The 25,365-nt window shown below is 37.5% G+C and overlaps 1 protein-coding gene across 1 annotated transcript in view; it reads left to right on the plus strand.

Annotated features, from left to right (window-relative positions):
• The window catches only part of LOC111599125 (AF4/FMR2 family member 4-like), a 55,387-nt gene that overhangs the window by 22,569 nt on the left and 7,453 nt on the right, over positions 1 to 25,365 (plus strand). The window contains exon 2 of the mRNA XM_030224530.1: positions 1,946 to 5,487. Within this exon, the coding sequence (XP_030080390.1) occupies positions 1,946 to 5,487 (3,542 nt within the window). The remainder of the gene's footprint in view (positions 1 to 1,945; positions 5,488 to 25,365) is intronic.

Here is a 25,365-nt window from a genome sequence, read left to right on the forward strand (position 1 = left end):
TTCTATGGCACGCGAAAAAAAAAGAACCACGACGACGAAAAGTTCAAGGACATGCCATTTAAAGGTGGGGCCTGAGGCTAGGTATTCCCAGTGCTTTATTTAACTTGTCTGCGCTGCGAAAATTGCATTTTCGATTAAGCCAGCTATGTAAACTGAATTCGGGTGCATTTAATATAGCGGCTCGATGTTTGTGCAACATATTGTGTCGATGAATGTGGCAAAAACTTTTGTGTGCTGCAGCGGCCCGCACAAACGATAAGAGCGAAAGTTTTTGCGTCCATTGAGAGTCGTGGCCAATGTCTTGTTAATGTGGAAGAAGTGAAATCTTGAGAGAGTGCTTGGAGTTCATTTGCGAATAAAGAACTCAGCAAATACTTAATATGTGATGAGAACTAAATATATATATATTGATTAGCTAAACTTTTGCTTATGAATATTATGGGCTATATATGGAATGTAATTATATAATTTAGGAAAAATATATTAGATTACTGGCGCCATAACCATACCATCCTCTCTTTTATCTATTATCGTAAACACGTGCATAATTACCCAAGTTACTTTTCTAACTGTATAATTACTTGGCACACATATAATACATGTATAAAGAGAGTAGAAGTTGTAAAAGGAGAATTCAGTGTAACCAAAAACCTGCCCCATTTAATTATATTAGACTGCAATTAGCAATTAGTCTGTGAGCAACCCCCTAAATAAAGGCGAGTAAAACAAAGTGAAAAGCATTTGACTATGCAGATATCCTGTAAATGTAAAGGGTATGCAGAAAGTGTTATATATTACTAAAAAGTAGAGCAACTTCTAGATGAACTAAACAAGAATTGAAGTCTTATAATATTTTAATCTTTGAGATTAAAACTTCCTTCTGTTACATAGTAAGCATAAAGTCTTATATACCCTTTTAGATTATAAGGGCAACCCCTGTTCAGCTGCAATACCTGGCTGTAGATCTACAACTTTTAAGCTTTCACCATAAATATCTGCTCTACAAAGAATTGAGCACGTTTCGACTGTCAATATACCCACTAGCTACTAAATATAGGGTATATATATGTATATGAACCCCTCTAAATTTGCTTAGACTGATGACATCAGCGCCAGGCAACCCCTGCCACTGTCGTTCGCTATCAAATGCTTCCCCCTCCACATGCCATCAGCTCCCACCTCTCTGTCAGTCACCCTGTTTTAAAGTGCGTTGAACTGCTGCCAAGTGGAAACGCCCCAGTGAACTACATTGCAGGATGGCGCCTGCCAAAAAAAAAAAAAGGCACAAAGTCTAAGCACGTGCACTGCGGGCGCATGGAGCAAGGGCCCAAAGACCAATTGGCGCCAGGGCGCCAAATAACTACGCACATTACCAGTCGCGGATGCAGAAGGTAACGGGGAACAGGGGATTAGATGTAGGGTCTTAGGTCAGTCGACAGCTGTCGTAATCTGTTAAGGCATTTGCCGTATTTGCATACCCTGTAGCCAATGAAAAGAGCGCACAAGCGGGTATATAGCTGTTGTTGTACCCGGCTACTGGGTATCTGTTAGCTGCAACAGTTGTAATATAAACACTTCTAACAGCTTGGTACAGGGTATCTCCTAGTCGAACTAGCGGTCTGATTTGTGTTTCTGTGTATATGTGCTTCATTAAGACAATTATGACATGTGCCGGGTATCTTCAAGTCGAATAGGCTGGACTGATGCACTTATAGTTGAGGTTTATGGCCATATAACTAAGGAAAACAGGGTTGAATATCTTTCATTTGTATAAATAAGATAAATTGTAGATTGACAGTTTGTCGACTGTGTGCAGGGTAGCTTCAAGTCGTTCACTCTGCTCCAGTTAGAGGGTTGTATATGTTGGGCTTTGAGGGCCTTCCTTTCTGACTCATTTTAGCCACAACAATTTAATTCATGAAATATTTGTTTATTACGTTTACAGGATTCGGCTACGACGCGCATTCCTCGCTTGGATGGCCACTCGCGCATACCACCGCCGGGCAGCTTTGGTGGTAGCACCAGCAGCTACACCACCGCCACTGCCGCTGGCGCTGCCGCCCCCACCTCACACATACGCCCACCCACAGCACTGAAATCGACAACACAAATCTTTCGTGCGCCCGCATTGCCGGCCAATGCTCATCCCAATGCGAAGGCACGGCCCATTAGCTCCTATCATCCGACGGCTGTGCCGCTGCATGATCTAGGCGCCAGCATCAAGAAGAGCGCGTCCGGCGAACGCTTGAACAATGCCGTCAGTCTGATTAGCAAACGCACCACGAATGTGCTAAAGAAATACTTTGGCCAGGGCAAAATGATGGGCAACAGTGCCCCTACAGCTTCAGTCGGCTCCAATCTGATGAGCAGCTCGTTGCCACAAACACCGCTGCCAAGTGCCAAGCAGCAGCAGCAGCAGGCGAAGAGGCAGCCACAGCCCTTGCTGACTACCAGCACGCCCATGCCGCTGATGCGCTCCGAGACGTTTGTGTGCGATGAGGCGGAGCAGCAGCTGCAGCAGGCTACGCCCAGCCGTACGCACTTGGAGCAAACGCGTCATACCAACGTCGGCTTTGGTCGCACCTTGGATATGGATGCAATGGGTGGCATGAGTGAAAGTGGCTCCTTGAAGAATTGTAATAGAACTGTTCTCTTGGAGAAGGAACAGTTGGAGCTGGATAAAAATGCAACACACCTGCTGAATTCACGCAGACGCACCATAATCCTCTCCAGCAATGAGACAGTCGACGGCAATGCCAGCTGTGCTCAGCCAGATCGTACACATTCCGTGATCCCCGCCAGCAATGAGACGGCGGCGGATGCCACACAGCTCTTGAGCAATCACAGTTCCCATCGTGCGGATCGGACCAGACCCGTTATATCCGCTAGCAACGAGGCTGCAGATGCTACACAGCTAATGGGTAATCTTAGCGGTGCTCGAGCGGATCGCACTCGACCCGTGATTCCTGTCAAGGACGAGACTAGAGATGCTACACAGTTGCTGGACAATCGCACCTATAATCGAGAAGATTGCACCCGAACCGATCAACCAGCCAGCGACCTGGATGCTACACTCACTCATAATCTATCTCTGGACTTGACCAAGAGCATGGATCAGTTGCCGCTGCTGGAGCACATGTCAATTCCCTCTGGACTGGATCTGTTGAGCGGCGTCAAGTCGGAGCTGCCCGTTGAAACGGAGCTGGACAATTCTGATTTGGATGCTACGTTGACGGCGCTGGCGCCGAACAAGAGCAACATGAAGCTGCCACTGAACTCCACCATAAATACGGAGCGTCTGCTGGACATTAGCGGCTTGCAGTCGCCGGCCAGGCACATTCAGTTGCTCAATTTGACGCGGGAGTTTCTGGAGCAGTCGTCGCCATGTATGAATCCACAACTCGGACGTCGCTCGATTCCACAGCAATCGCTCGTCTGCCTGACGCCGCAGTGGGCGACGACGACGACGACGCCGCTATCCGGACGCTTCCAGCAGTCGCCGGTCCCGGTGCATTTGCTGTCGCCACTGTTGAAGGCAGCGCGCAGTGATTTGGTTTTGCCCACGCGCACGCCGGAGGGTGAACTGTTGCCCAATCCCTTGGATGGCACCGTGGCGGCCGTTCAGCTGCGTACGCCGCGCTCACGCTACAGCTTTGGTCTGGACTTGCAGGATACGTCCTTAGATGCGTCGATAGAACTGGTGGATGGTTCCATATCCTCGTCACAGCAGCAGCTGCAACAGTTGCAGCAGCAGCTGCTCAAGAAGCAGCACAGTTTCGATTTGGATGAGAGCCTGGGCATCCTGACGCCTGATCAAATGGAGGAGTTCCTGGACTCATCCTCACAGCACAACAACAGCAACGCGATTCTTAACCATCAGCTGGAGCTGCAGCTGCTGCATCAGCAGCAGCATTTCCAGCAGCGATTGCAGCAACAACAGCAGCAACAGCAACACTTGCAACAGCAGCTGCGCTTGGAGCAAACACCCTCTCCCGAGGAGCTGCCTCTTGATCCCATAGAGCCACAGCTGGTGGCTGCCATAGCGACGCCTGCGCCATCCTCTACAACCGCAGCAGCTGCTGTCATCGTTGCCACCTCTGCCGCTGCGCCCGCTGCCCAGGCGAGTGCCAAGCTGAGCAACAGTTTCATAACCAGCGTCACCAGTGTGACCAGCCTGGATACGGGCTATCAGGGCGATGGAGAAATGTCGCGTCCCGCTTCACGCGGCGCCTGCGATCATTCGCCCAGCAATGGACCGCATTTGGGCCGCGTGAGCCGCCAGCCGAGCTTTCCGCCCATGCCCATGCCAGCCGGCGGAGGTGCTCCAATGCGTCGTCAGGATCCCATGACTGATTCGGATTTCTTCACCGAATCCGATGCGGATGATGTGCTGCAGCGTGGTGATCGGCGCGCCCAGGTTATCGACGGCCAGCTGTATGGGCCGGCAATGCAGCCGAGTGCATCGGTGCCGCAGCTGGAGGACTCGTGCATGGAATCATCGGGCATTTTTACGGATGTCGAAAATCGCTGCGATGAGGAAATGCGTCTGCCCGAGCTGGAGGTGGACATGGAAATGGATGTGGATATGTCGCCCGACGAGTCGACCCAAACCTTACGCAAGGCTCAAGGTCAAGCGCAGAGAGAGAAAACCGAACAGCAGCAGCAGCTCGTGCAGCCACGGCCGCTCTCGTCGTCGTCGGCAGCGACGACGCTCTCGAATCGCACTTCGTACTGCAGCGTTGACGGCGGCAGCGCCAAAAGCTTTTGCGACGAAGCTTTCAATGCGAGCACTGGCAGCGGCAGCGGCAGCGCCAGCGAGCCGCAACTGCGATCGTCAGTACAGCGCGTAACTTCGCCGCGTCCGCACGCATCGCTAACGTCGCTCTGTACCGTTGAGAATTTACAAACAGCTTCGGCGCTCTCTTCCAGCTCGTCGCTCTCCTCGCCGAAATCGTCGTGCAAGACAGCCACAAATCGTAAACTGAAATCGCCGCAAACGCCGCGCAGTGCTAAGGCTAAGGCGCCCGTTGCGCGCAAATCTCAGACGCCCAATAAATGGGATGCCGTTATGCATAAAATCGCCAGCAATAAGTCAACAATCAAAACTAATTACAATGATGTAAAATCCAAAGTGTCCACCACGCGCACCATGGCCGGACCGGGCGCAACGCCAACTGTCGCGCGCAGTCCTTCGAGCAGCGGCAGTCCGCGCATCAGTCCCACTGTGCGGCGATCGCCCTCTGTGACGCCCGTTGTGAAGCGCAGCACTAGTGTTAGATCCTCAAATGGCACGCCCACAACGCCGACGTCAACGCGGCAGCCACAGGATAAAGGCTCTGTTGGCGTCGGCAACGGCAGCGGCAGCGGCAGCAGTAGCAGCAGCAGCGCCGGCGTCAATGTGTTTGCGCGTCTCACCAAATCGCAGTCACCCACATCGCCCACTGGCAGCACAGCAGCAAAGCGTTTGCAGCCGTTGCTGGTTAAGCGGTAAGTCAGCCAGTTACACTGAGCGAAAATGTTGTTGAAAGTGAATTTAATTGATGATAAGTTAAGTGTCTAAAGATTATATTATTTGCATTGATTTGGTGGCACTTAAAATTTTTGTATTTTTATTGGTTTTGCTTACCTACAACAGCACACACCTGTGTTTCTATAGGCGTTTGCTTGTTCTTTCCTTGTCAATGGCTAGGGATATATTTTATATAGTTTAATCAGACTCAAGCTTAGGCTTCTAAAGTCTATGTCTCTCATATATATCCTATTTAAAAACTTTTTAGTTTAAATGTTTGCCTCAAGTAGAGCTCTTAATCATATAAATTATATATCTTCTTCAGAGACTCCAACTCCATCAACACCTTATATACTCTAGCTTATGTTTTCTACTATAATTTGAATGCTCGCAAAATTCTTCTTCTAATTCCTTTCATTTCCAAATTCCTTTATTTTTTTATTTATTTATTATTTTATTTATTTTATCGCTAATTCCATTTTTAAAACTCTCGAAATGGAAATCCATTTGAAATTTGTTACTAAAAAAAACTTTGTGTAGTGACAAAATTTCAATTGGATTTCCATTTCAAGAACTTCATCAATTAAACAACTGCCAAAAATTCAAACAGAATCTTTTCTCTCATGTGCCCCAGCCCTTGTTCTTACAAAGCTATTTCCATAGCCTCTTATCATTCTTAGCAATCTACTCCAAGCCCCTTTAATGGCATATTTATTGTTAACATCTGCCAATCAGCTGGATGCCAATTTTGTTTTTATCAAAATCAAGTAACACTTCCATTCCATTGTCTGCGTCTGCTTATCAGTTGCGGCCATTGATTGATTTCTTGTGTTCCACATTTTGTTTATTAGGCTATCGAATTCACTGTTAATAGCCATCGCTCACCTGTTGGCGATAAAGTCTTACCCCGGTCAGACTCGAATGTACATTAATATTGAGTTCAGGGTCAGTTGAGAGTCTGATTTTTTTTGTTATAAAGTGGCGCAACAGGCTATTAAGTTGTAGTTTCCAACTGGAAATAGTTAACCTAGAGGCTGTAGAATATTTAAATTAAATTACCATCAAGTTTGCATAATAGTAAATGCTAAATGGAATGAATTCGAATTCAAATGTCAAGCGCACTTTGCGATAAGCCTTCTTGTTTTATAGAAATATAATCAGTTGTTGTAATTCACAAGTTGTTCACGCAGTGAGTTGGGGTTAAGTTCTGAAGTAGAACTGGATCTTATGAAATTCAATTCGAATATATGAAATAACACATTTGATTAAATATACATATCAATTTACCAAACATCTATAGATATTTACCTAAAAATTACCTGTCTGTTGCTCATCTGGGAACACTTCTCAAAGACTCTGATCTCAATTATTTATTCAGTTTCTGTGATGTCATGAAATTTGTGGCTTGCAAACATAAACAAATTAGCCACATTGGGTTGGCAAATAGACTTCGATGTGACCAAGAACCCTAACCCCGGAATTCCACAACAACTTGGGCCCAAAAGTCAAATTTAACTATTTCCTATAGACAGCAGACAGAGAGAGAGAAAGACAGAGAGTAAGGCGAGTAGCTAAGGCAAAGCGACGCCAAGTCGAACAATTTATTGGACCCGTGTCGTGTATATTAAGCATCATTTGTCGGCCTTGGGAGGGGTCGAAGAGGCGCCTAATATTTAAGCATAAATTAGGCTAGGTTCAGGCGCTGGTTGTGAGAGTGGCGTCGCAATGGGCGCGGGAGGGGCGCGTATGCTATGAGGCTGATGCGTGTGCGTTTTGCTTAATTTCACAGCAATTTTTTGGCATTAGGAACGAGATTCACATGAGTTGAGCTCAGCATTTTGTATTTTGTCATGTGAACCAGGCAAATGTGTGCCGTTTACCCGTTCTGCACATTTGTTCCGGCTGAAGGGGCGTATGTGCATTATACAAATTAATACAAAAGAGTAGAACAATAGAACAGACAGAGGGAGAGTGAGAGAGAGAGGGAGACACACAGTGACAGCGACAAACCCAAAAAGATATAGCGAAAATTAATACAACTGAACTTTGACTTTTTTCCCCTTTTTTTTTTGAGATTAGTTGAGCAAAAACCAAAAAAGAAAAACATAATAAAATTGTGTAAAAAAGCAGAGCAAATGCTCAATTAATTTAATTGCCAGGGTCGACGTCGTTGTCTGTGTCTATTATACGGATTATTTTTGCTTAACTCTGTGCAAAACGTTGGGAATTAAGAAACAAAAAACGTGGTTAAAAGGTTTTTATGTACATATATATAATTTATATATATATATTTATATATATATTCTTATAAGCACGCCGATAAATTCTGTGCGCAATCACAATAACAACGCAAGCCGCAAATTAATCGTAAATCTTATATGATCTATTGCGCTCTCCCTCACTCTTCTGTCTCTCGCTCTCGCTCTGGCAGTCTATATCTAACTGGCATCTGTATATTTGTTTGCCTTAGCGATAACGAGTTTCGTGCACCTTTTTCCATGTGCATTGCATCAAAATTCATTAGATAAAAGTATTTTTTATTTATTTACTTTTATAGCTTTTGATGAATGCACTTGGTTTTCTCGCCAAAGTCTGGTATGCTGTTTATAAATAATATATGTTAATATATGTGTGTGTCAAATTTGACACGCACCTTAACGAGCTGTCAAGCTGCATATTCTGTTCTGTTTTGTTTTTTATCTCACATGAACTTTTACGTTGCTCGACCTTGCCTCATCCAATTTACATTTCTGACAAATTCTTAAATAATTTGTTACAGTAAAAATTTGACGGCCTCAAAGCTGTCAAATGTGTACTTTTGTCAGACTTTTGATTAGTATATCAAGCACTTGTCGACTGTTAACTTTGTCTTTGGACTGTTGTCAACTTCTGGTTGGGACTTCGCCATCTGAGCTTCGTTGCAAATGAAGAAGTGAAATTGAATTTTATACAATTTATAGTTTTGCGAGAAGTTCAACTGAAAGGTCTTGCTAATTGACATGACTATGCAAGTTGATGTTAAATTTAACTAGCTGTCAACTAGTTTGAACTAAGCGTAGAAATGAGAATTCAAATTATATTAAATTTCGCTCTGAACTGATCTTTACTGATCTTTAATTTATTGCATTGCGAAAGTAGCTTAGATTTTAGTAGAAAAAAATAAATGCTTTAGTTTAACTAAATTTATAATCCATGTAAAGTCATTTATGAAATCTATCTAATTTATATTCGATAAAATTTGTCATTCTTCAATTAAAATCTTAGTCAAAAATCAAAATCTGTTTTTAATTAAATTGTTTCTCATTCAAAGCTAAAATAATTCTTAAACCTTTAACACATTTGCTCAATTTTCAAATTATTTTAAGAATAACATAGAAAAAACTAAAAAATCTCTCTAATACTTGCCTTATTTGTGGACAAACTTGAACTCTAACTGCAGCGTGACTGGGGCAAAGTAATTTTTTGATAATAATTATTATTATACTATTAGAAAAATAACAAGACAACAATATTTTAACAGGTGAGCTGCCTACCTGTCTTAACCTGCAATTATACAATGTTGCTTATTGTTATTTTGTTATTTTTTCTTTTTATATTGAAAACCACAAGAACAGCAAACGCAAAGCAGCCGCCAATTACAACAACAATAAGCACATAATTACAGAGTGTGTGTGAGTGTGTCACAATTGACAACGTAGTGCGAGAAGATATCTCGAATAGAAAAACAATCGCAATAACAACAGCAACTGCTCATAATACAACTGTGAATGGGTGTGAATGTATCTTGAAGTGTGCGCAGCGCTGCTTTTGCCTTTTCGAGTGTGTGAAAAACGCCTAAGCTCAACTCTGACTCTGTGTGTGTGTGGATTGAATTTGCTACAAGATTCATAAGTTTTGCAGGCGAGCTTATGAAACATGCTGAAGATATTATCAGCTCAAGTGAAGCCTTAAAATTTCTTTAGGAATTTCACATAACATTAAACATATTTATGAGCGCAACTCGTATGGTGATGCCTTAGAATTCCACAAAACATAAATTTTGATGAAAATTGTGACAGTAGCTTAAATACTTGTGCATACGATATCATATCTGAAAATATAGTAGAAATATTATGTGCTCAAAATGCATTCAGAACACGGGCACGCGCAGCTTAATGCAATACCTACTTTATATTTCCGATTTTGTTTATGACTCAAAAAATGAGCTAATGCTTAGCTTGTGACCTTTTGCTGAGATGAGATAATCAAGACGCAAGACGCATTTCAACTCTGACTGCAATTGATAACTTGAGGTGAAATTGTTTAATCAACAACAATAGCATTATCAATCAAGAATATCATAGCAATAAATGCAAGATTATATGGTGTTTCGCACTGCAGCATATATATACTATATATATCTATTGTAACTATATTCCATATTCCTTATCAAATTTGAATATTAAATCATTTTAGAAAGTCATTTAAGAAATTTCAGCATTTTAAAAAATATCCATTAAATGTTTTATGTTTTTAACTTTAATAATTCTAGACGTTCTAGATTCTCTCATGTTGAAAACTTTCAAAGAAGATGTTTCAAGCTAGTTTCTCATAAAGAGCAATTATAAAATATCTAAAATCCAGATATTGCCTTTTAGGAATTTTTCTTTTTGTTTAAGACATTTTTTTAACAAAAGTTGTGTTTAGTACGGCAAAGTTTTCACTGTTACAATTTTAACACTTTCTGTAAATTTTTGAAAAAATAAAAGATAAAGTTTTATCTGTTGGCTAGCAGCGAAAAGTAACTTTCATATGGACATTTATTATTTATTTGATGTCCCTTGGCACAAAGTTTTAGTTATCATTTTTGCAGCTTGAAAGTTTTTCCAAGTTGCTTTCAGTAACATTTCCAAACAGTTGTAATCGAATTTATTGCCTTGTCGGAAAATATTTTCGATTTTATTCGAGCATAGCAGAAGCTGACCACAAAAAGCAAATGCCATTAGCAAAGACTCGCATAAGTCAGAGCTTAACTAAAATTGTTGTCGATACGGAAACATAAATGTGAACAAAAGCCATAGACGAGACCCCCGCTCACCTGCTCACAAGCACTAATTGTTGGTTTTTAGGGCTGGGCACATGTTATCATGGGGCAGAGAGTAGAAAAACACACAAACAGAGAGAGAGATAGAGATAGACTCAACAATTGAGATATGGATGGGCATGAGAAATACCATAAATTTCAACAAGGTCAACGTGAGCAGCAGAACAACTATTAAGCAACACGAAGAAACACACAAGATACAAAAAAGAAGCTAAAAATAAGTAGAAAAACTAATATTGATTTTGAGTTGAAATAATTGAGTGTAGATCTCCATGCTGAATTGAAAGTTGTGCATTAGGCAGGCTAAGAAAAAAATCTTCACTAATCTAGCTAACAATTTATGCATTGTAAGCGGCTTCATTAACACGAGTCTGTGAACATTTTTTATACCCAGTTTTTCGCTTCTGTTTTTTGCAAGCTAATGAAAACAAGCGGCTTAAGCGATGGTCAAACAGATAAGAGAATGTAACCATACACTGAAGAAAATCACAAGGAATTAAATGTCAATTTTTGGGTAATTCTTGAAGAGAATTGTATACGATAGGAGACAATTTTTGGAAGTTACAACATTTGGAATTGTAGAAAGAAAGTGCAAAAATTTGAATATAAGTATTGAGTTATAGTGTCTATGTATAAGATAGTTCGATCGGTGAAAAAAAAGGATACTAGCAAAATACTAAACTGAGGAAATGTAAGCGGTTTGTGTGCACTAAATTTCAACTCTATAATTTCTATAATAAATCATTTAGGATTACATTGCATGAATCTTAAGAATACATTTTCTTATACCCAAAAAAAATCAGAATTCCTACTATGTTGAATTCATTAAAATTTCACATAATTTAAATAATGTTAAGACAAGTATTCAGTCTTGAAAGTTTTAAGACTTTTAGCATAATGGGGTCTGGGAAAAATAAATATGAAGATAATAAAAGAAAATCTTGCTGACCAAAAAAAGACTTTCTTGAAGATCTAAAAGTTGGAAAAGATGAATAATGAAAATGCTCAAAGGAATCTTTCAAACAAAGAAGTTTTATAAGCTTATGATTTTAGTAGTAATCTAACTAATATGGTTTTTAGAGAATTTACTATTGTTTTTCCTTCTATAACAGTATTCTTATATAGTATATATTATTTATTACATTCATATGATGCAGCTAGAGATTTCAATATAGAAATATATTAAGTATATATTTAGCACAATACTGCCACAGATCAAAGTGAGAATAGTACTCAGCAACTATGTATAGGCTGATTTTTTATTATCATTATTTTTTTTTTACTTCGTGTAGACAGCAAGAAATTTCTATGTTTGTTTGTTTCTGTCTGTGGCTCGATGGAGATTTTATGACTTTGACCTTTGAATGATGCTGTCAATTTAATGTTAATGATCATGACGGCTGCCAAACTAGCCATTAAATATCATTGTGTTGTGTTATTAATAACAAAAAGTTACCCATCATTTATACAATTGGTAAAAGTTGAGACTCGGTGACAAACCATTCAATGATAATAAAATTGTCTATCAACACAGCAGCAAGAGAGAGTGTGAGTGCTTGTGGTACAGATGTCACTGGCTCAGTGTCTTTTCGCATGTCGCCGGCAGAGCGCAGCTGTAAATCAATTGTGGACCCAAGCCGCCCGCATCCGATCCCGAACTCGGTTTCGTTGCCGTTCTCAGGCGCTGGTGGCAAATACTCGTAGCGCTGTTTTGACAAGTGTCACGAGAGCTGTCAACACGTTCCACTCAGATAAAATTCATGCAAACGATACCAGCCGGCGAATGTCGGCTGAAAAATATGGTGAGAAAATGAATTATATATATATGAGATGACCGACAAAAAGATGCTCTGTGAAAGTTGGAAATTAATATGATAAAAATGTAGAAGAAATCAGATGAGCAGATGCAACTGAGGAACTTGAAGTTGCGAGGAGTCTGAAGGAAGTGAAGGAACTTTTGTCTAAATTAAACTTGTCTAGGGTTAACTTAAAGAGGATTAATATTGTTAATATTTAAGAAACAAAGTATATATATAGTTATTGTTATAGTCATATAAAAATGAGAATGTGTGTAAAAACTACTTGGCTTATGTAAGATATATAAAGTGAGCTCCTGCTTTGTTAGGTAAGGTTAGGTTTTATAAGCTAATCTTACGAAACATTTATTTATGTCATATTGTGAAATTGAAGGTTATTTAGAATACGTGCCTTTCGTTTATAACAAAAACCAATGAGTAGAAATGCTGAATATACCAGTAGCTCTTATCTGCGATTATAATACTAAATTCCTTCACCCTATCTAATCGTTAGCCTAAAACAAAAAAAAAAGCAATCGGAATTTTTATAGCTATTATCATATCACTTGAAATATGTAGATTATAAGTTTTTTGTTCGAGCAAATTAAAAAAAAAATTTAATTAAACTTAATGATTTAAAATGAGTTTTTAATATAATTTTCAGCAAAGTTTTAAGGGAATGCTTTTTAATATGTTTGATTGTATCTGATTATACTTCAGTTAAAGCTTCCTTAAAAAAATTACTTGTAAATTATTTGGCCTATTATGTATATCTCTGACTGACTATCTATCTGTCTATCTTTGACTATGCTAAATAAACATAAATATTTTGTTAATTTAGATAAGTTTAATTTATACAATAATAATCGTTGTCTGCCGCGTGTATGCTACCCTATCAATGCAGGGTATTTTAATATATTTCTTTTATCACTCGCCAACTATTTAACGCCCACAAAAAATGCAAGCGCGTTGTTGCAATTAAAAATACAGCCAGTTTGTTGATTTTTTTCTTTAATATTTTTGCCGCGTTTTTATCATGTTTTAAACTTAATTTCGTATTATGCAACATTTTCATGGAGAGGGTTTTGTTTTTTATATGCCTGCCTTTCGGTCGTTCCAGCGGGCAAATGCGTGAAAAATTTAAAAACCGTAGCAAGTCAGACGCACAACAAAATATTTTTTTCGCAGTCTAACGACGCGACTCACGTTTCTTCCCCCACCGATGCCCGCTTAACCAGCGGCGGTTTTTTTAATAGCGTTGAACTGGAAAAAAAAATACATGAAAAAATAAAGTTAACAACAACAAAAACAAATGGCAAACGTGTTTCGGACCAAAAGGTTGAAAAGTAGCTCCCAATATTCGCTTCAAGCGGCGACCCCCTCATCTCCCTCTGCACGGCAAACGCTTTGAATTTATTTATTTTTTTGTTGCTCACCTTTTGTTTACATTATTAATACACAATTATGTATAAGCAAACTTGCGGCCTGGCGAATTTAAAAATTGCTTAAAACTTTTTGTTTATAAATATTAAATTAGCTGCCAGCTGCGTGTAAATTAGGATACATTTTGTATATCAGCAATGAATTTATGGAGCAGCCATAAAATTAATAAACACAAGAAAAAAACAAAATTGAAAGATCGCAGAGATATTTATTTGCGTTTCTCTTCAATTTTTTCGCTTAATATCTTAATTCGAGCTAAGCGAATATCAAAGAAGATCGAAAGTCCATTAAAAGTTGTTCATAAACTTTGATCAATTGAATTTTGAGACTCTTTTTTGATGAGATTTTTTGAAGAATTTTGAATGCGCTGAATGGAAATTGATACGAAAATAGACTACGAAATAGAGCATAAATTGAAAATTTTTTAAATACGAGAAAACTGATTAAAAATATGCTAAAATATTTGGTTTTTTGCAATGTGAACATAACATAAAAATTTCACCTGATTTAAATAAAATTCACAAATAATTATGTAATAATCTAGCAAATTATGAATATATTCATAATAAGCGGAACAAATATACGAAGTGCCAATTGTATACCCTGTAAATATGAAAGGTTTATCGAGCTATGTAAATGTAAATGTAAATGACAATAGACAAACCTCTTTAGCAATGTTTATGTGGTAAATAAAGTTGAGTAAGGCTGCATGTAAATACATGTACATACAGGGTATACAGGGTATACACATTTCTTAGCTTAGATGCTGTATGATATACAACTAATCTCTTATAGTATAGGGGATACTAAACGGTAAGACACATTCCTACTCAATATATGCATCAGCTAATATAGCTTCAGTTACTGAAGCTTGCTCCTTATTAATAAAGGATTTTACTTGAACTAATGAAGGCTTTTTATCTAAGATCAAACTCAACAAATACAAATTATGTACAAAGTTTGATCTATGATTTCGCAACAGGGCATCTCTTAGTCTTGCCCTATTGAAGTACTTGCTCAGACCACATTTGTTTGCACAACAAATGAGCTGAAAGTTAAACGATTGTTGGCAATTGAAAGTGTCAAAATATAAAAGTTTCTTCCTGAAAACCGCAAACTAAAACTTTTAATCCATGGCAGCTGCCAGAAGGCTTAGACTTCAAGCCCTTTTTACTAACTAAAAAACTTCAGTTGTAATGAAATTTAAACGTGTTATTGGTGCTTGTAATTTATAAATGGAAAAGCTAACAAAGAAGCAAAACTTCATATATTTATAAGTAAATATATGCTTAATATACTTATGTCTATCCATATCTATATATGTATGCCTGCTTTTATAGCTCTGGCGACCCTGAACTTGTGGCCAGATTGAAGCTGCAGATGCGGCAATTGACAGCCCGCTGAGCCCAAGTTTGGTTATCGTGTGAATATTTATACACTAATCAATGAGCGTCTCTCTGCCTCCCCGTCTTTCTCTGTTATATTTATGGGCATTGGCTGTAAATGTGTTTTTGGCTAAAACAAAATAAATATAAATTGCCGAATTACGTGTTTTATTTTTATTTTTTTTTATATTTTTTATACATATATATTTATGAGCCAACAAATTCAAGTCAAGCGCCGCAAAAGTCTGTTATTGGCCCATGACACGTGGCTCATAACCGCAAAATTCTGTATTACAAAATGTCTACATAGCCATAAAGCCATATTTATGCTTTATGATGTGAAGAAGCTCTTCTGTTTCGTACACCGTAAGAATTAAGATTTTCGGTGTACGAGTCGCTGACACAGAGGGGGTCATTTGCTAATAATACAAGTGGCCTAAACAGAGGAGGTTATTTACTAATGACATAGGTTAAATGGGGTTTACTAAGAAGCGGGTAAACAGGTATCTGAAACCTGAATTGCCCTAGGTTGAGTTAGGTTGGGTTGTTTATATAAATAATATTAAGAACATTTTTTAACAGAGTTTCAAAAATACATATTAACAAATATAAATTCTTGCACTAAAAAACTTATTGTTTATTGAAATTAAGAAATTAAATTAGGAAATATTCTTTAATATTTGATAAAATAATAAAAAATATATATAAATCGAATTCTATAAAATCTCCACAAATATATATATACGCTCATGGATCGATAAATATTTAGCGGCATTTAAAGCAATATTAACGATATTAAAGGCAGTTATTAAATACAATTTAATTATGTTTGCCTGCATAGTTTCTCTGCTAGTTTTGGCGCCATTAATCTGTCACACAAGTTTAGCTTGGCTAATTGAATTTTAATCTGTAAAATATGTCATAGCAGAGTTTGTTTTTGTTGGCAAAGTCAATTGATAAATGACTTTGGTATGAGACGACCTAAAATTGGCAAAAACTATATATATAAAAAAGCTTTTATATAGATATATGTATACAATAAAGGCTTAGGCTTAACGCATTCTAATGGAAAACAATAAATCATTGTTTTCACATTTGCATTTAGCGCTGTAACGAGTTTCATTGAAAATCGCAACGGGCACGTTTATAGAATTGGAATTTTAGCTCTCTTCTTTTTGTTAGCGAAATTTTCATTTCCATATTACATTGATAACATTATTAATTGTTTAACGTGAGGCGTAGAATTTGTCAGCTTTATGTTAGCCGGTTTTGAGTTGAGCCGATGCGACCGTAATACAAATAAGAATGGAAATGTCACGATCTAATTAGGCATGACTACAATTTTCAAGTGCCAAATTACGCACTCAAGTCAATGCTCATTTAATGTATGATTCTTGATGGAGATCATGTAATTTATACTAAAACAGGGTGTTCATTTTATGGAGAGTGAACGGAAAATGAAGCAGCAAGCAGTTGAAAAAATCTTGCTACAGTCTGTGAAATTTTATTGAATTATATTTAAAACAAGGATAAGGCCATTAAGATAAAGGATTTTCTCTAAAAAAATTATTTTTTTTACTTTTTTTTTATAAAATAAAAATGTCACGCTGATAGAACTTTTCACATCAATTATAAAATGCATAATTATAAAGCAAATAAAAACGAACTCCAGTTATAAATTCTTGGTCAATTCAAGGCAAATGAAGCGACAATCAATTGAAATGCGATGGTGCAAAGCAATTTCAGTTGCAATTTGTCAATGCTGCATTTTGATGCCAATTAGCATTTGGCGGAACTGCTCCGAAATCAGCAACAGTAGCTGCAAAAAGTTAAGCACCATATGCCAAGCTGTTTCCGTTTCGCTTGCCATTTGCTCATAATTGTATGCCATCTATACCTCAAAGAAAGAATGAGCTTAACTGACTGCATAATACTCGTTGAAAGCTCTCATTTAGAGATCTTTAATCCGTTCTATATAATCCATGATCCATTTGAATAGATGTAAGATTTTAGCTCTAAAACTAGTTTTTGTCTTCTGATTTACATCGTCTTTAAAGCGTTCATATTCATGGACTTTTATCAATCTATGCCAGGCAGAAAGCTAGCCCAACTAATATAGCCTTAACACTTCAGGAACGAGCATCAAAATGGAAGAAAACTGTAGCCGCTGACACAATTTGCATTCAAAATTTATGCAGGTTTTGTATTATGTGTTTTTTTTTCCTTTGCTTCTGCACAGTAATTACGAGTGCAGGGAATACAACTTGTGATTCCGCGTATAAGAAACGTGAAATTTGAAATTATAATCAAGTTAGTTTTTAGTGCAAACTTTGCGGTTGTAAACTTTAGCCCAAGTCGTTGTGGCCAATGCAAATTGTTTATTAGCCTGGCTAAAAGGTTGCTGCTTGCGCGTAAGCTGAAGGCGAGGGCGAAAAAGTCGCGGCTTAAATTAAAGTGAAAATATTGTTTTAAGCCATAAACTTTAATAATTTCTATATAAACAGACTTGTGGATGAGATGAAGTTGAAGTTTATGAGACGAGCGAGTGTTGGCAAAAATGTTACTTCAGAGTTTGTCCTGCTTATGTTGGCTGAAACGGTAGTTTTAGAGATAAGTTTAGAAAGTGTTTAGTTTGTTAAGTAACTCAACTTTTAGCTTAATCTAGATTAACAAGTCTCAGGACAGGCAGATCAGACAGCTGATGAAATACAATGTTTTTGTAGTGCTTCACTTTTGAAAAAGTAAAAAAGTCGGGACTATCCGACTAGGAAATGCCCGAAACATGGGCCTTGTATATTTGCATATATTAATTCATGAATTCCCATTTTTAATTGTGGCTTTGGGCATTTTTGGGTGGCTTGTAATATATTTTGTTGTATGAATTTCAATATATCTAAATAGTATTTTATTATTATTAATAAAGCTGCTAATCAGCAGAGAGTATTTAATTAATAACTACATTTTAATAGTTAATAAAAAGATTTCTTTAAGCTCTCCAAAACTTTCCGACTTTTCGTCCCTGGGGTCCAATGCAATTTGATGATATTTTAAGTGCCGTTGCCGAAGAACAGCTGCGGCATTTGTACCGTCAGCTTCATCAACATTATCATCATATGATACTATAAAAAAAAACTGAAAATAAAACGATAAAAAATGTTCACGTGGCGACATTTGCAACGCAAAGCCAAAAAGTCGTTGGGGAAGAGTCAACAAGACAGAGAAAAAAAGAGAGAATGAAAAAACTCTGGCAGCAATTTATGTGAGCGTGAAAACAAATTGCCTAACGTATGGAAAATTATTGCATATGGAGATCAAATAAATGGTCGAAAAAAGGCAGACAGCAGCAGTCGGAGCACTTGGGGAGGCACTCGATGAGGAAACGCACTGAGCAGCGAGTGCGATAGGCATAGAAATTGATGACAAATCATGAATTCGTCACAGCAACTCAACAAACACCGACACCTTTAGTAGGGCTGGGGTACTTGGGAGGCAGACAAAGCACACTGACCACTCGCCACATGCCACATGCGTCACGTGAGGCATTTACACAATCAACGCATTGGCACAGCCACAGCCACAGCCACAGCCTCAGCCGTTGCCCCTGACAGTGCCTACTGTCAGTACCTTTTGTCGGCTGTTAGCTGTGCTTATGGCTTATACCCTGTAACAGGCGTTTGAGAGGGTTAAGCGGCATTGATGGCAACTGTGTTAGTTATAGTTATAAAATACATTTTTTTTATATTGTTCTATTTTTTAAAGCAAAAGCAGATATGCAAAATGTACAGGGTATAGTAATGTATGTCAATTGTATTCAAATTTTATATATATTTTATTCTAAAAAACATTAATTGCTTAACCAGCGCAGAGAATATATTTAAAGTTAGGTCAAAGGATTAAAGCTTTTAAAAGCTTAATCTTCAACATAAAATTTTAGTAGTTAGGGTTTAGAGTATATATAATTTCTATGTTTGTTTGAGACTAAATCTAGTCAATAATTATATCTAAAATCAAGGTGCTACGCTTGACATTAACACCAAGAATAAGATTAACATTAACATTGACTTTAAAATTTAACCTTTAATCACTAACTAACATTACCATAAAAATTGTTTTTCTTCATACAACATTTGAAAGGTCACAGGGTATCTGCCAGTCGCCTATATGCACTTCGTATTGTGTCTATAGGTTTTGCGTTTACACATTTTGTCTTGGCTACATTTAAGGCAGCTCCACACACACACACACACACAACACACTTCGGCACACACACATATTTGCTGCCTCACATGCGTTTTCGCACGTTTCGCAATCTTCGGGCAGACCGAGTGTCAACAGAATCTACACCCTGGGTATATATCCCCTCTAAATACTGTCAGTTCGCATCTCACGGCCCGATATATCAGTGGGGCTCTGTCGCAAGCGGATTTCGACTTTTTGAATTTGTCGCGCGCCCCCTCATCCGAATTAGTTTTTTTTTTGTTTTTCGTTCGAAAATGTTTTACAAGTGAGTGAAATTTGTGTCTTTCTTTCCTGCTTCTGTTTTAGTTTTTCACTTCACATGAAGCCGGGTGATATTTGATTGATGTTTTGTTTCGCCCTTTGCTGCTCTTTATAAATTGGATATTAACTAATGAGCTTAAGCGATTTTTTTCTCCTTCTTTCTCGGGGTCTTTGTGAAAGCGCCAGTTGAAAGAAGATACTTATCATCCGAGTGTGTGTGTGTGGGGATTACGTGTGTGATGTGTGCGATGTGTGTGTTCCTTTTGAGAAAAATGAAATTAAAGAAGAAGCTGTGCACCTTGTGAAAGTTATTTGTAAATAGCATTTGAAACATTGTTTGGCCTATGGTTGGGGACCAAAATTTTGAACCATTTTTTATATAAAATGTAATATTTAATTTAAATGTTGCTTAACAAACTTATAATTGAATTGACATTAGGATAAAGTAAGAAACTGTTAAAGAACTAGAACTACAATTTTTAATCAGAGAGCTTGATTGATTTTGTTTGAGAATTGTTGCCTAGTTACCTAGTTGATTAGACATAATTTGAAAGTAATATTTATGAGTGCAGTTGGAAGGTGAAGTTCGAACTTTGTAGTTGAACTTTGATGCTTATGACTTGTGTGTCAATGCTTAGTACAGTGCAGTTGGCAAATGAAGGTGTGCTCAATGAGCTAGTAGAAAAAGCATTGATTGTTAACTCTATTGACTCTATTGTTAATGCTGAGCAATAGTTTATACTTTTCAGCTTTACAAAAGTATCTTTCGCTGAATCAAATTATACTAAACTCTACAATGTTACAAACATATGCGGGTAACATTCAAATAACTGACTTACCAGGCAAAAGTAACTCAAGCAAAACACACTTAAGTAAACGTTTAACTACACCTAGCAAAATATATAAATATATACTTTGATAGATCTCGATATAAGACTCTTGAGTCTAGAGTAACAGAGTCAGCTCTTCTTCATATGCCAAGTTATAATATATTTGCTGTAAACTCATTGTTATTCTGGCTCCAAGCTTAACAATAGTCCATGTCTTTAATGCCACTAATATTTCTTAAGGAAACTCACAAAAAGGTTCCGTTTATCAAACATAAATTTAAGCAAACCTAAGCAACCCGCCAAGTGCCTCAGCTCCTATGCACCTGCCTCAATGCACACCCACTTGGGCGCCCACGCAATGGCTTTCTATATCCACACAACAAACAAATATCTACGTCTAGCTGTCCCATGGGCACTTCGAAGGCAGGCACATATCCCGTGTTTGGCAACATGCAACCGAACAGATCTTCAACGAACTACAATACATAATTCCACTCATGAATCACGTGGCGTATTTATAAAATAAAATGACAACGCGCACACGGGGCAAGCATCAGCATCAGCACCGATCCCAATCCCAATCCAAATTCAAATTCAAATTTCAAATCCAACATCAACTCGGACAACTCTATTTTTGCATCGTGCATGCAGCTCTCGACGGGATTCGGCCTCGGACTCGGACCCCGGACCCGAGCCCCTCACGTCGACCACTTCGCCGATGGAGCACCAACGAGATGCAAACAAGCGAAATTAGTTCAAATGCTATATTTAAAACTAGGACTGCCGGCCAAAATGTTGCATGTTGTGGCCGCCTAGCCACCGTGCCACATGCCGCAAGTTTTTGTTTTTCCTTCCAAACGATGCGCAACGCGTTGGAAAACACTTGTTTTTGCGTTTTCGGCTTTTCCGACCGCAAATGTTGTTGTTGCCTATGCCGGCATATGTTTGAATATACTTGAAAATCGAACAGCGCTGACCAGGTAACCGACACAAGGTGGGCATTAAAACAAATTTACAGAGCGCGTAATGAGAGTTGGTTTAACAGCCTGAGATGTACCCTGTAAACGTGGCTGTAATAGTTACAATTATATTGTCTTATAAGATAATGTAGATCGACTAGTTAGGCTTACGCTTATTATATGCATACCCTACAGAAGTGGCTGTAACTCAGTTATATTCAGGCAGAGTGTAAATTCAGATTACACAGAGAGATTGTAAAGCTGTCTTCAGTCTTAATGATTAGCTTAAAGTACCTTAAGCTGCTGTGTTTAAACTTTTTTCATTTGATTTATAACTCTTAAGACAAATCATACACAAATTAGAAAGCAAAAGCTGTTTTTTGCTATTTATGAGCTTTTTAAGTACGATTAAAAAGTTAGGTTTAGTTACTATATGCAACATGCATTGCATTTCAAAGCTGCTTGAAAAGCTTCTTAAAAGCTCAAAAGGATTTAAATTAATATTTTTGCAAATTACAAGACTAAATCTACTGCTCATCTGTAAGAAGTTTACCAGTTGGAAAAACGCTACTTTCAATTTGTTGTCATAATAATGAGCTCCTTGAGTAAGATTTAAAGCTTACACTTACACTGTAAAGCTGCTTGAAAAGCATGTTAAAAGTTCAAGATGAATTTGATAGAATATTTCTGAAAATTACATGGCTTTAGCCTGATTATTCAGACTGATTATCAATAAAAAGCTTACCAATTTGTAACAAGCTGCCTTAAAAGTTTTTGAATGCTCTAGGTATTATGCTTAAGTAACTTGAAAATATAAACTCTAATTCGAAATATAGCGAAAGCTCGCTGTCTTAGCTTAAAAACGAAAGCTGCTTAAAAAGTTCAAAGAAAAGTTTGTGTGCTGCTCTAATTGAATTTATTATATAATTAAATGAAAGCTCCACTGAAAGTTTACTAATCTTATTGCCTAAGCTAAGATCCCCTTGCCAATTGCTTGCAGCGCATTAAAAATTCGTATGAATTTGCCTTGAACCGTTTCAACTTCTTGCAGCAACTGGGATTATCTGCAAGAGAAAAAAGAACAGTTGAAATGTTTACGGTCAGTTTCGTTCATTTTACATGGGTAGCAAAAAAAAAAAAAAAAAACAAACGGGCGCTCAACCAAAACCAATGCCGGTTGTTAAAATTCTAGAATCAATTACGTTGCTATTGCAGTTGCTGTTGCTGTGGCTGTTGTTGCACTTGTTGTTGTGCTACATCCTCTAGAAAACTTTGCTTACTTTGCTTTGGTACTTTTTGTATTTCTTTTGGGTTAGCAAATTTTGTTGTACGTCTTTCAATTAATAACATGTAATGGACACTTTTTGCACCAACAAATTTCCGCGCTCAGGTTCCAGCTGAGTGCGCTAATGTTGGAAAACAAACTTCTCTTTTGTGTATGCGCTGTAAAAATGATGATGACCTAGTGGGATGACTTAGACTGATAGCTAAACTCAATGATGATAGCCTAAGATATGTCAATTTTTGGCTCTTCTTTTGACTATAGTAAAATGCATAGCTAATGCAATGTAGATCAAGAAAGTTGTAAACTTACATTCTTAACTTTTCAAACCTTCTACAGGGTATTTATAAGTAACACATTCTAGCTATATTTTCCAGTTTGCTGAGGTCTAATCAAAAAAAAAAACCTAAAAACGGGGCGTTGTTTTATGTTTGCCTCGAAATAAGTATGCATACACACACAAACACACATATACATACATACATGCATAATTACATATATATATACAATGCATATATATATTTACGATCTTCAGCTGGAAAACAAAGCAACATAAAATCGGTTACATCTTGGCCAAAGACGTCCAAAGTGCCAGAACAAATAATAATTTTTGTGTGCTTTGAGAAAAGCGAGGCTATTTATAACGTAATTTTCGGTTGACCGCAATTTGAATAGACGTTTGTGTTGTTGTTGTTGTTGTTGTTGTAACATAAACTATACGAATTGGGGTTGCGGTCTTTAGCCATGTTGCATCTGGAGCTGATGATGTAATATGGCCAAAGATCTTGTTTATGTTTCGTCTGAGGAAGGAAGTGCTCGTAATAAAAATTTCAAATTGAACTTTGAATTGATCAGTAAAATTATTTAATAGATCTGTTGCGATAGCTATTCGAAATGAATTACTTGTCATATTAGGTTATTATGATTATGTCAGCCATAAAGGGAAAACTCTTCGATCCCCAAATATAGCTACATAGTCGATATAACTACATATCTATGTACCTTTCTCTACACAGGCCTTTAGAAAATTTACACTCTTACAGTACAGTGTAGACAGCTTAAAATATATTGATAATAGATTGATTTGATCTCTATAAGAGATAGATTAATTATGATGTTATCTTTATTATATTCCATATATCAAATACCATATATCATATATCATATATCATATATCATATATCATATATCATATATCATATATCATATATCATATATCATATATCATATATCATATATCATATATCATATATCATATATCATATATCATATATCATATATCATATATCATATATCATATATCATATATCATATATCATATATCATATATCATATATCATATATCATATATCATATATCATATATCACATATCATATATCATATATCATATATCATATATCATATATCATATATCATATATCACATATCATATATCATATATCATATATCATATATCATATACCATGTACCATACATCTTATATCAAAAATCAAATATTAGACATCGTACATCATATTCGTTATATTATAACCCGTCTTTCTATATTTTTGTTGTTCCAAACCATTCTTCTATATTTCCTTGCTTGTTTAATCCTTTAGTTTACATTTACCTTAAATTTGTTGGCTTGTAAGCCTCATTCATAGCAAGGTTAATACGACACGAACAACATCAATTGTCAGCTTTGATGCTGTAAACGTTTTTTTGCTAGCTGACAACTGTTCCGTTTTATTGATGCTACGGGCCACGTTTTAATTGCTGTAAAAAAAGAGAGAAAACTCAAAAAAAAAAAACAAGGAACTAAAAAATGCTTGACACTTTTTTATGGCATTGAGTGTGGGCTTCTGTTTTGCTTTTTTCTGGCCTGTGTGCATATTTTTTTATTGGATTGACTTTTGGCCTCTTCGGCCCTAGAGGAGCCATTGAAATTTGCTGACAACTGAGCGACTTCCGCACGCCAGTTGCAAGTTGCAAGTTGCCAAAGTTGTGCAGCTTCCTCAATAATTTTTGTCGCTGCAACTTGCGAGTCTCAGCAGCGGCAAAAAGCAGTCAAAAGGGATCTGCAAATTATGCAATTCGCTAAGCAGCAAGCGCCCTCCGGCCGCCAACCTTCTCGAAGTCTCAAAACACATAATTCGTTCGCTTAATGAGCTTCCATTAAATTTAATTGCAGTTGCAACTGTTGGCCAGAGGCGGCCAAAGCCAGCTTTTTGGATGGGTCGCGAGGCATTGCGGAAGCTAGCTATCTCTGTCTCTTTGTATATGTCGCTCTCTCTCTCTCTCTCTTCTCATTACAGCGCATCTTTTAATCTGCTTCTGTTTGTTCCACGCATTCAGCGAGCCTTCAAATTCTCAGTTATTTGCAATATTTAATTGAAATTCAATCAACTTTGTATACTCTATGGAGAGGGTGGGAAGGAAATTAGTGGTATTCTCTTAGGTATCTTAGACTATGTCCAATTTTTTATACCTGACCCTTAGATTTTATTTTTATATCTTATTATATATAGTAAATCATATATTGCGATTTGGTTAATTATTAAAATTTAATCTCTATTTCAGCTTTAACGAACGATACTA

Source organism: Drosophila hydei, unplaced genomic scaffold (assembly GCF_003285905.1).
Source record: "Drosophila hydei strain 15085-1641.00,03,60 unplaced genomic scaffold, DhydRS2 tig00008114-arrow-pilon, whole genome shotgun sequence".
Taxonomy (NCBI): domain Eukaryota; kingdom Metazoa; phylum Arthropoda; class Insecta; order Diptera; family Drosophilidae; genus Drosophila; species Drosophila hydei.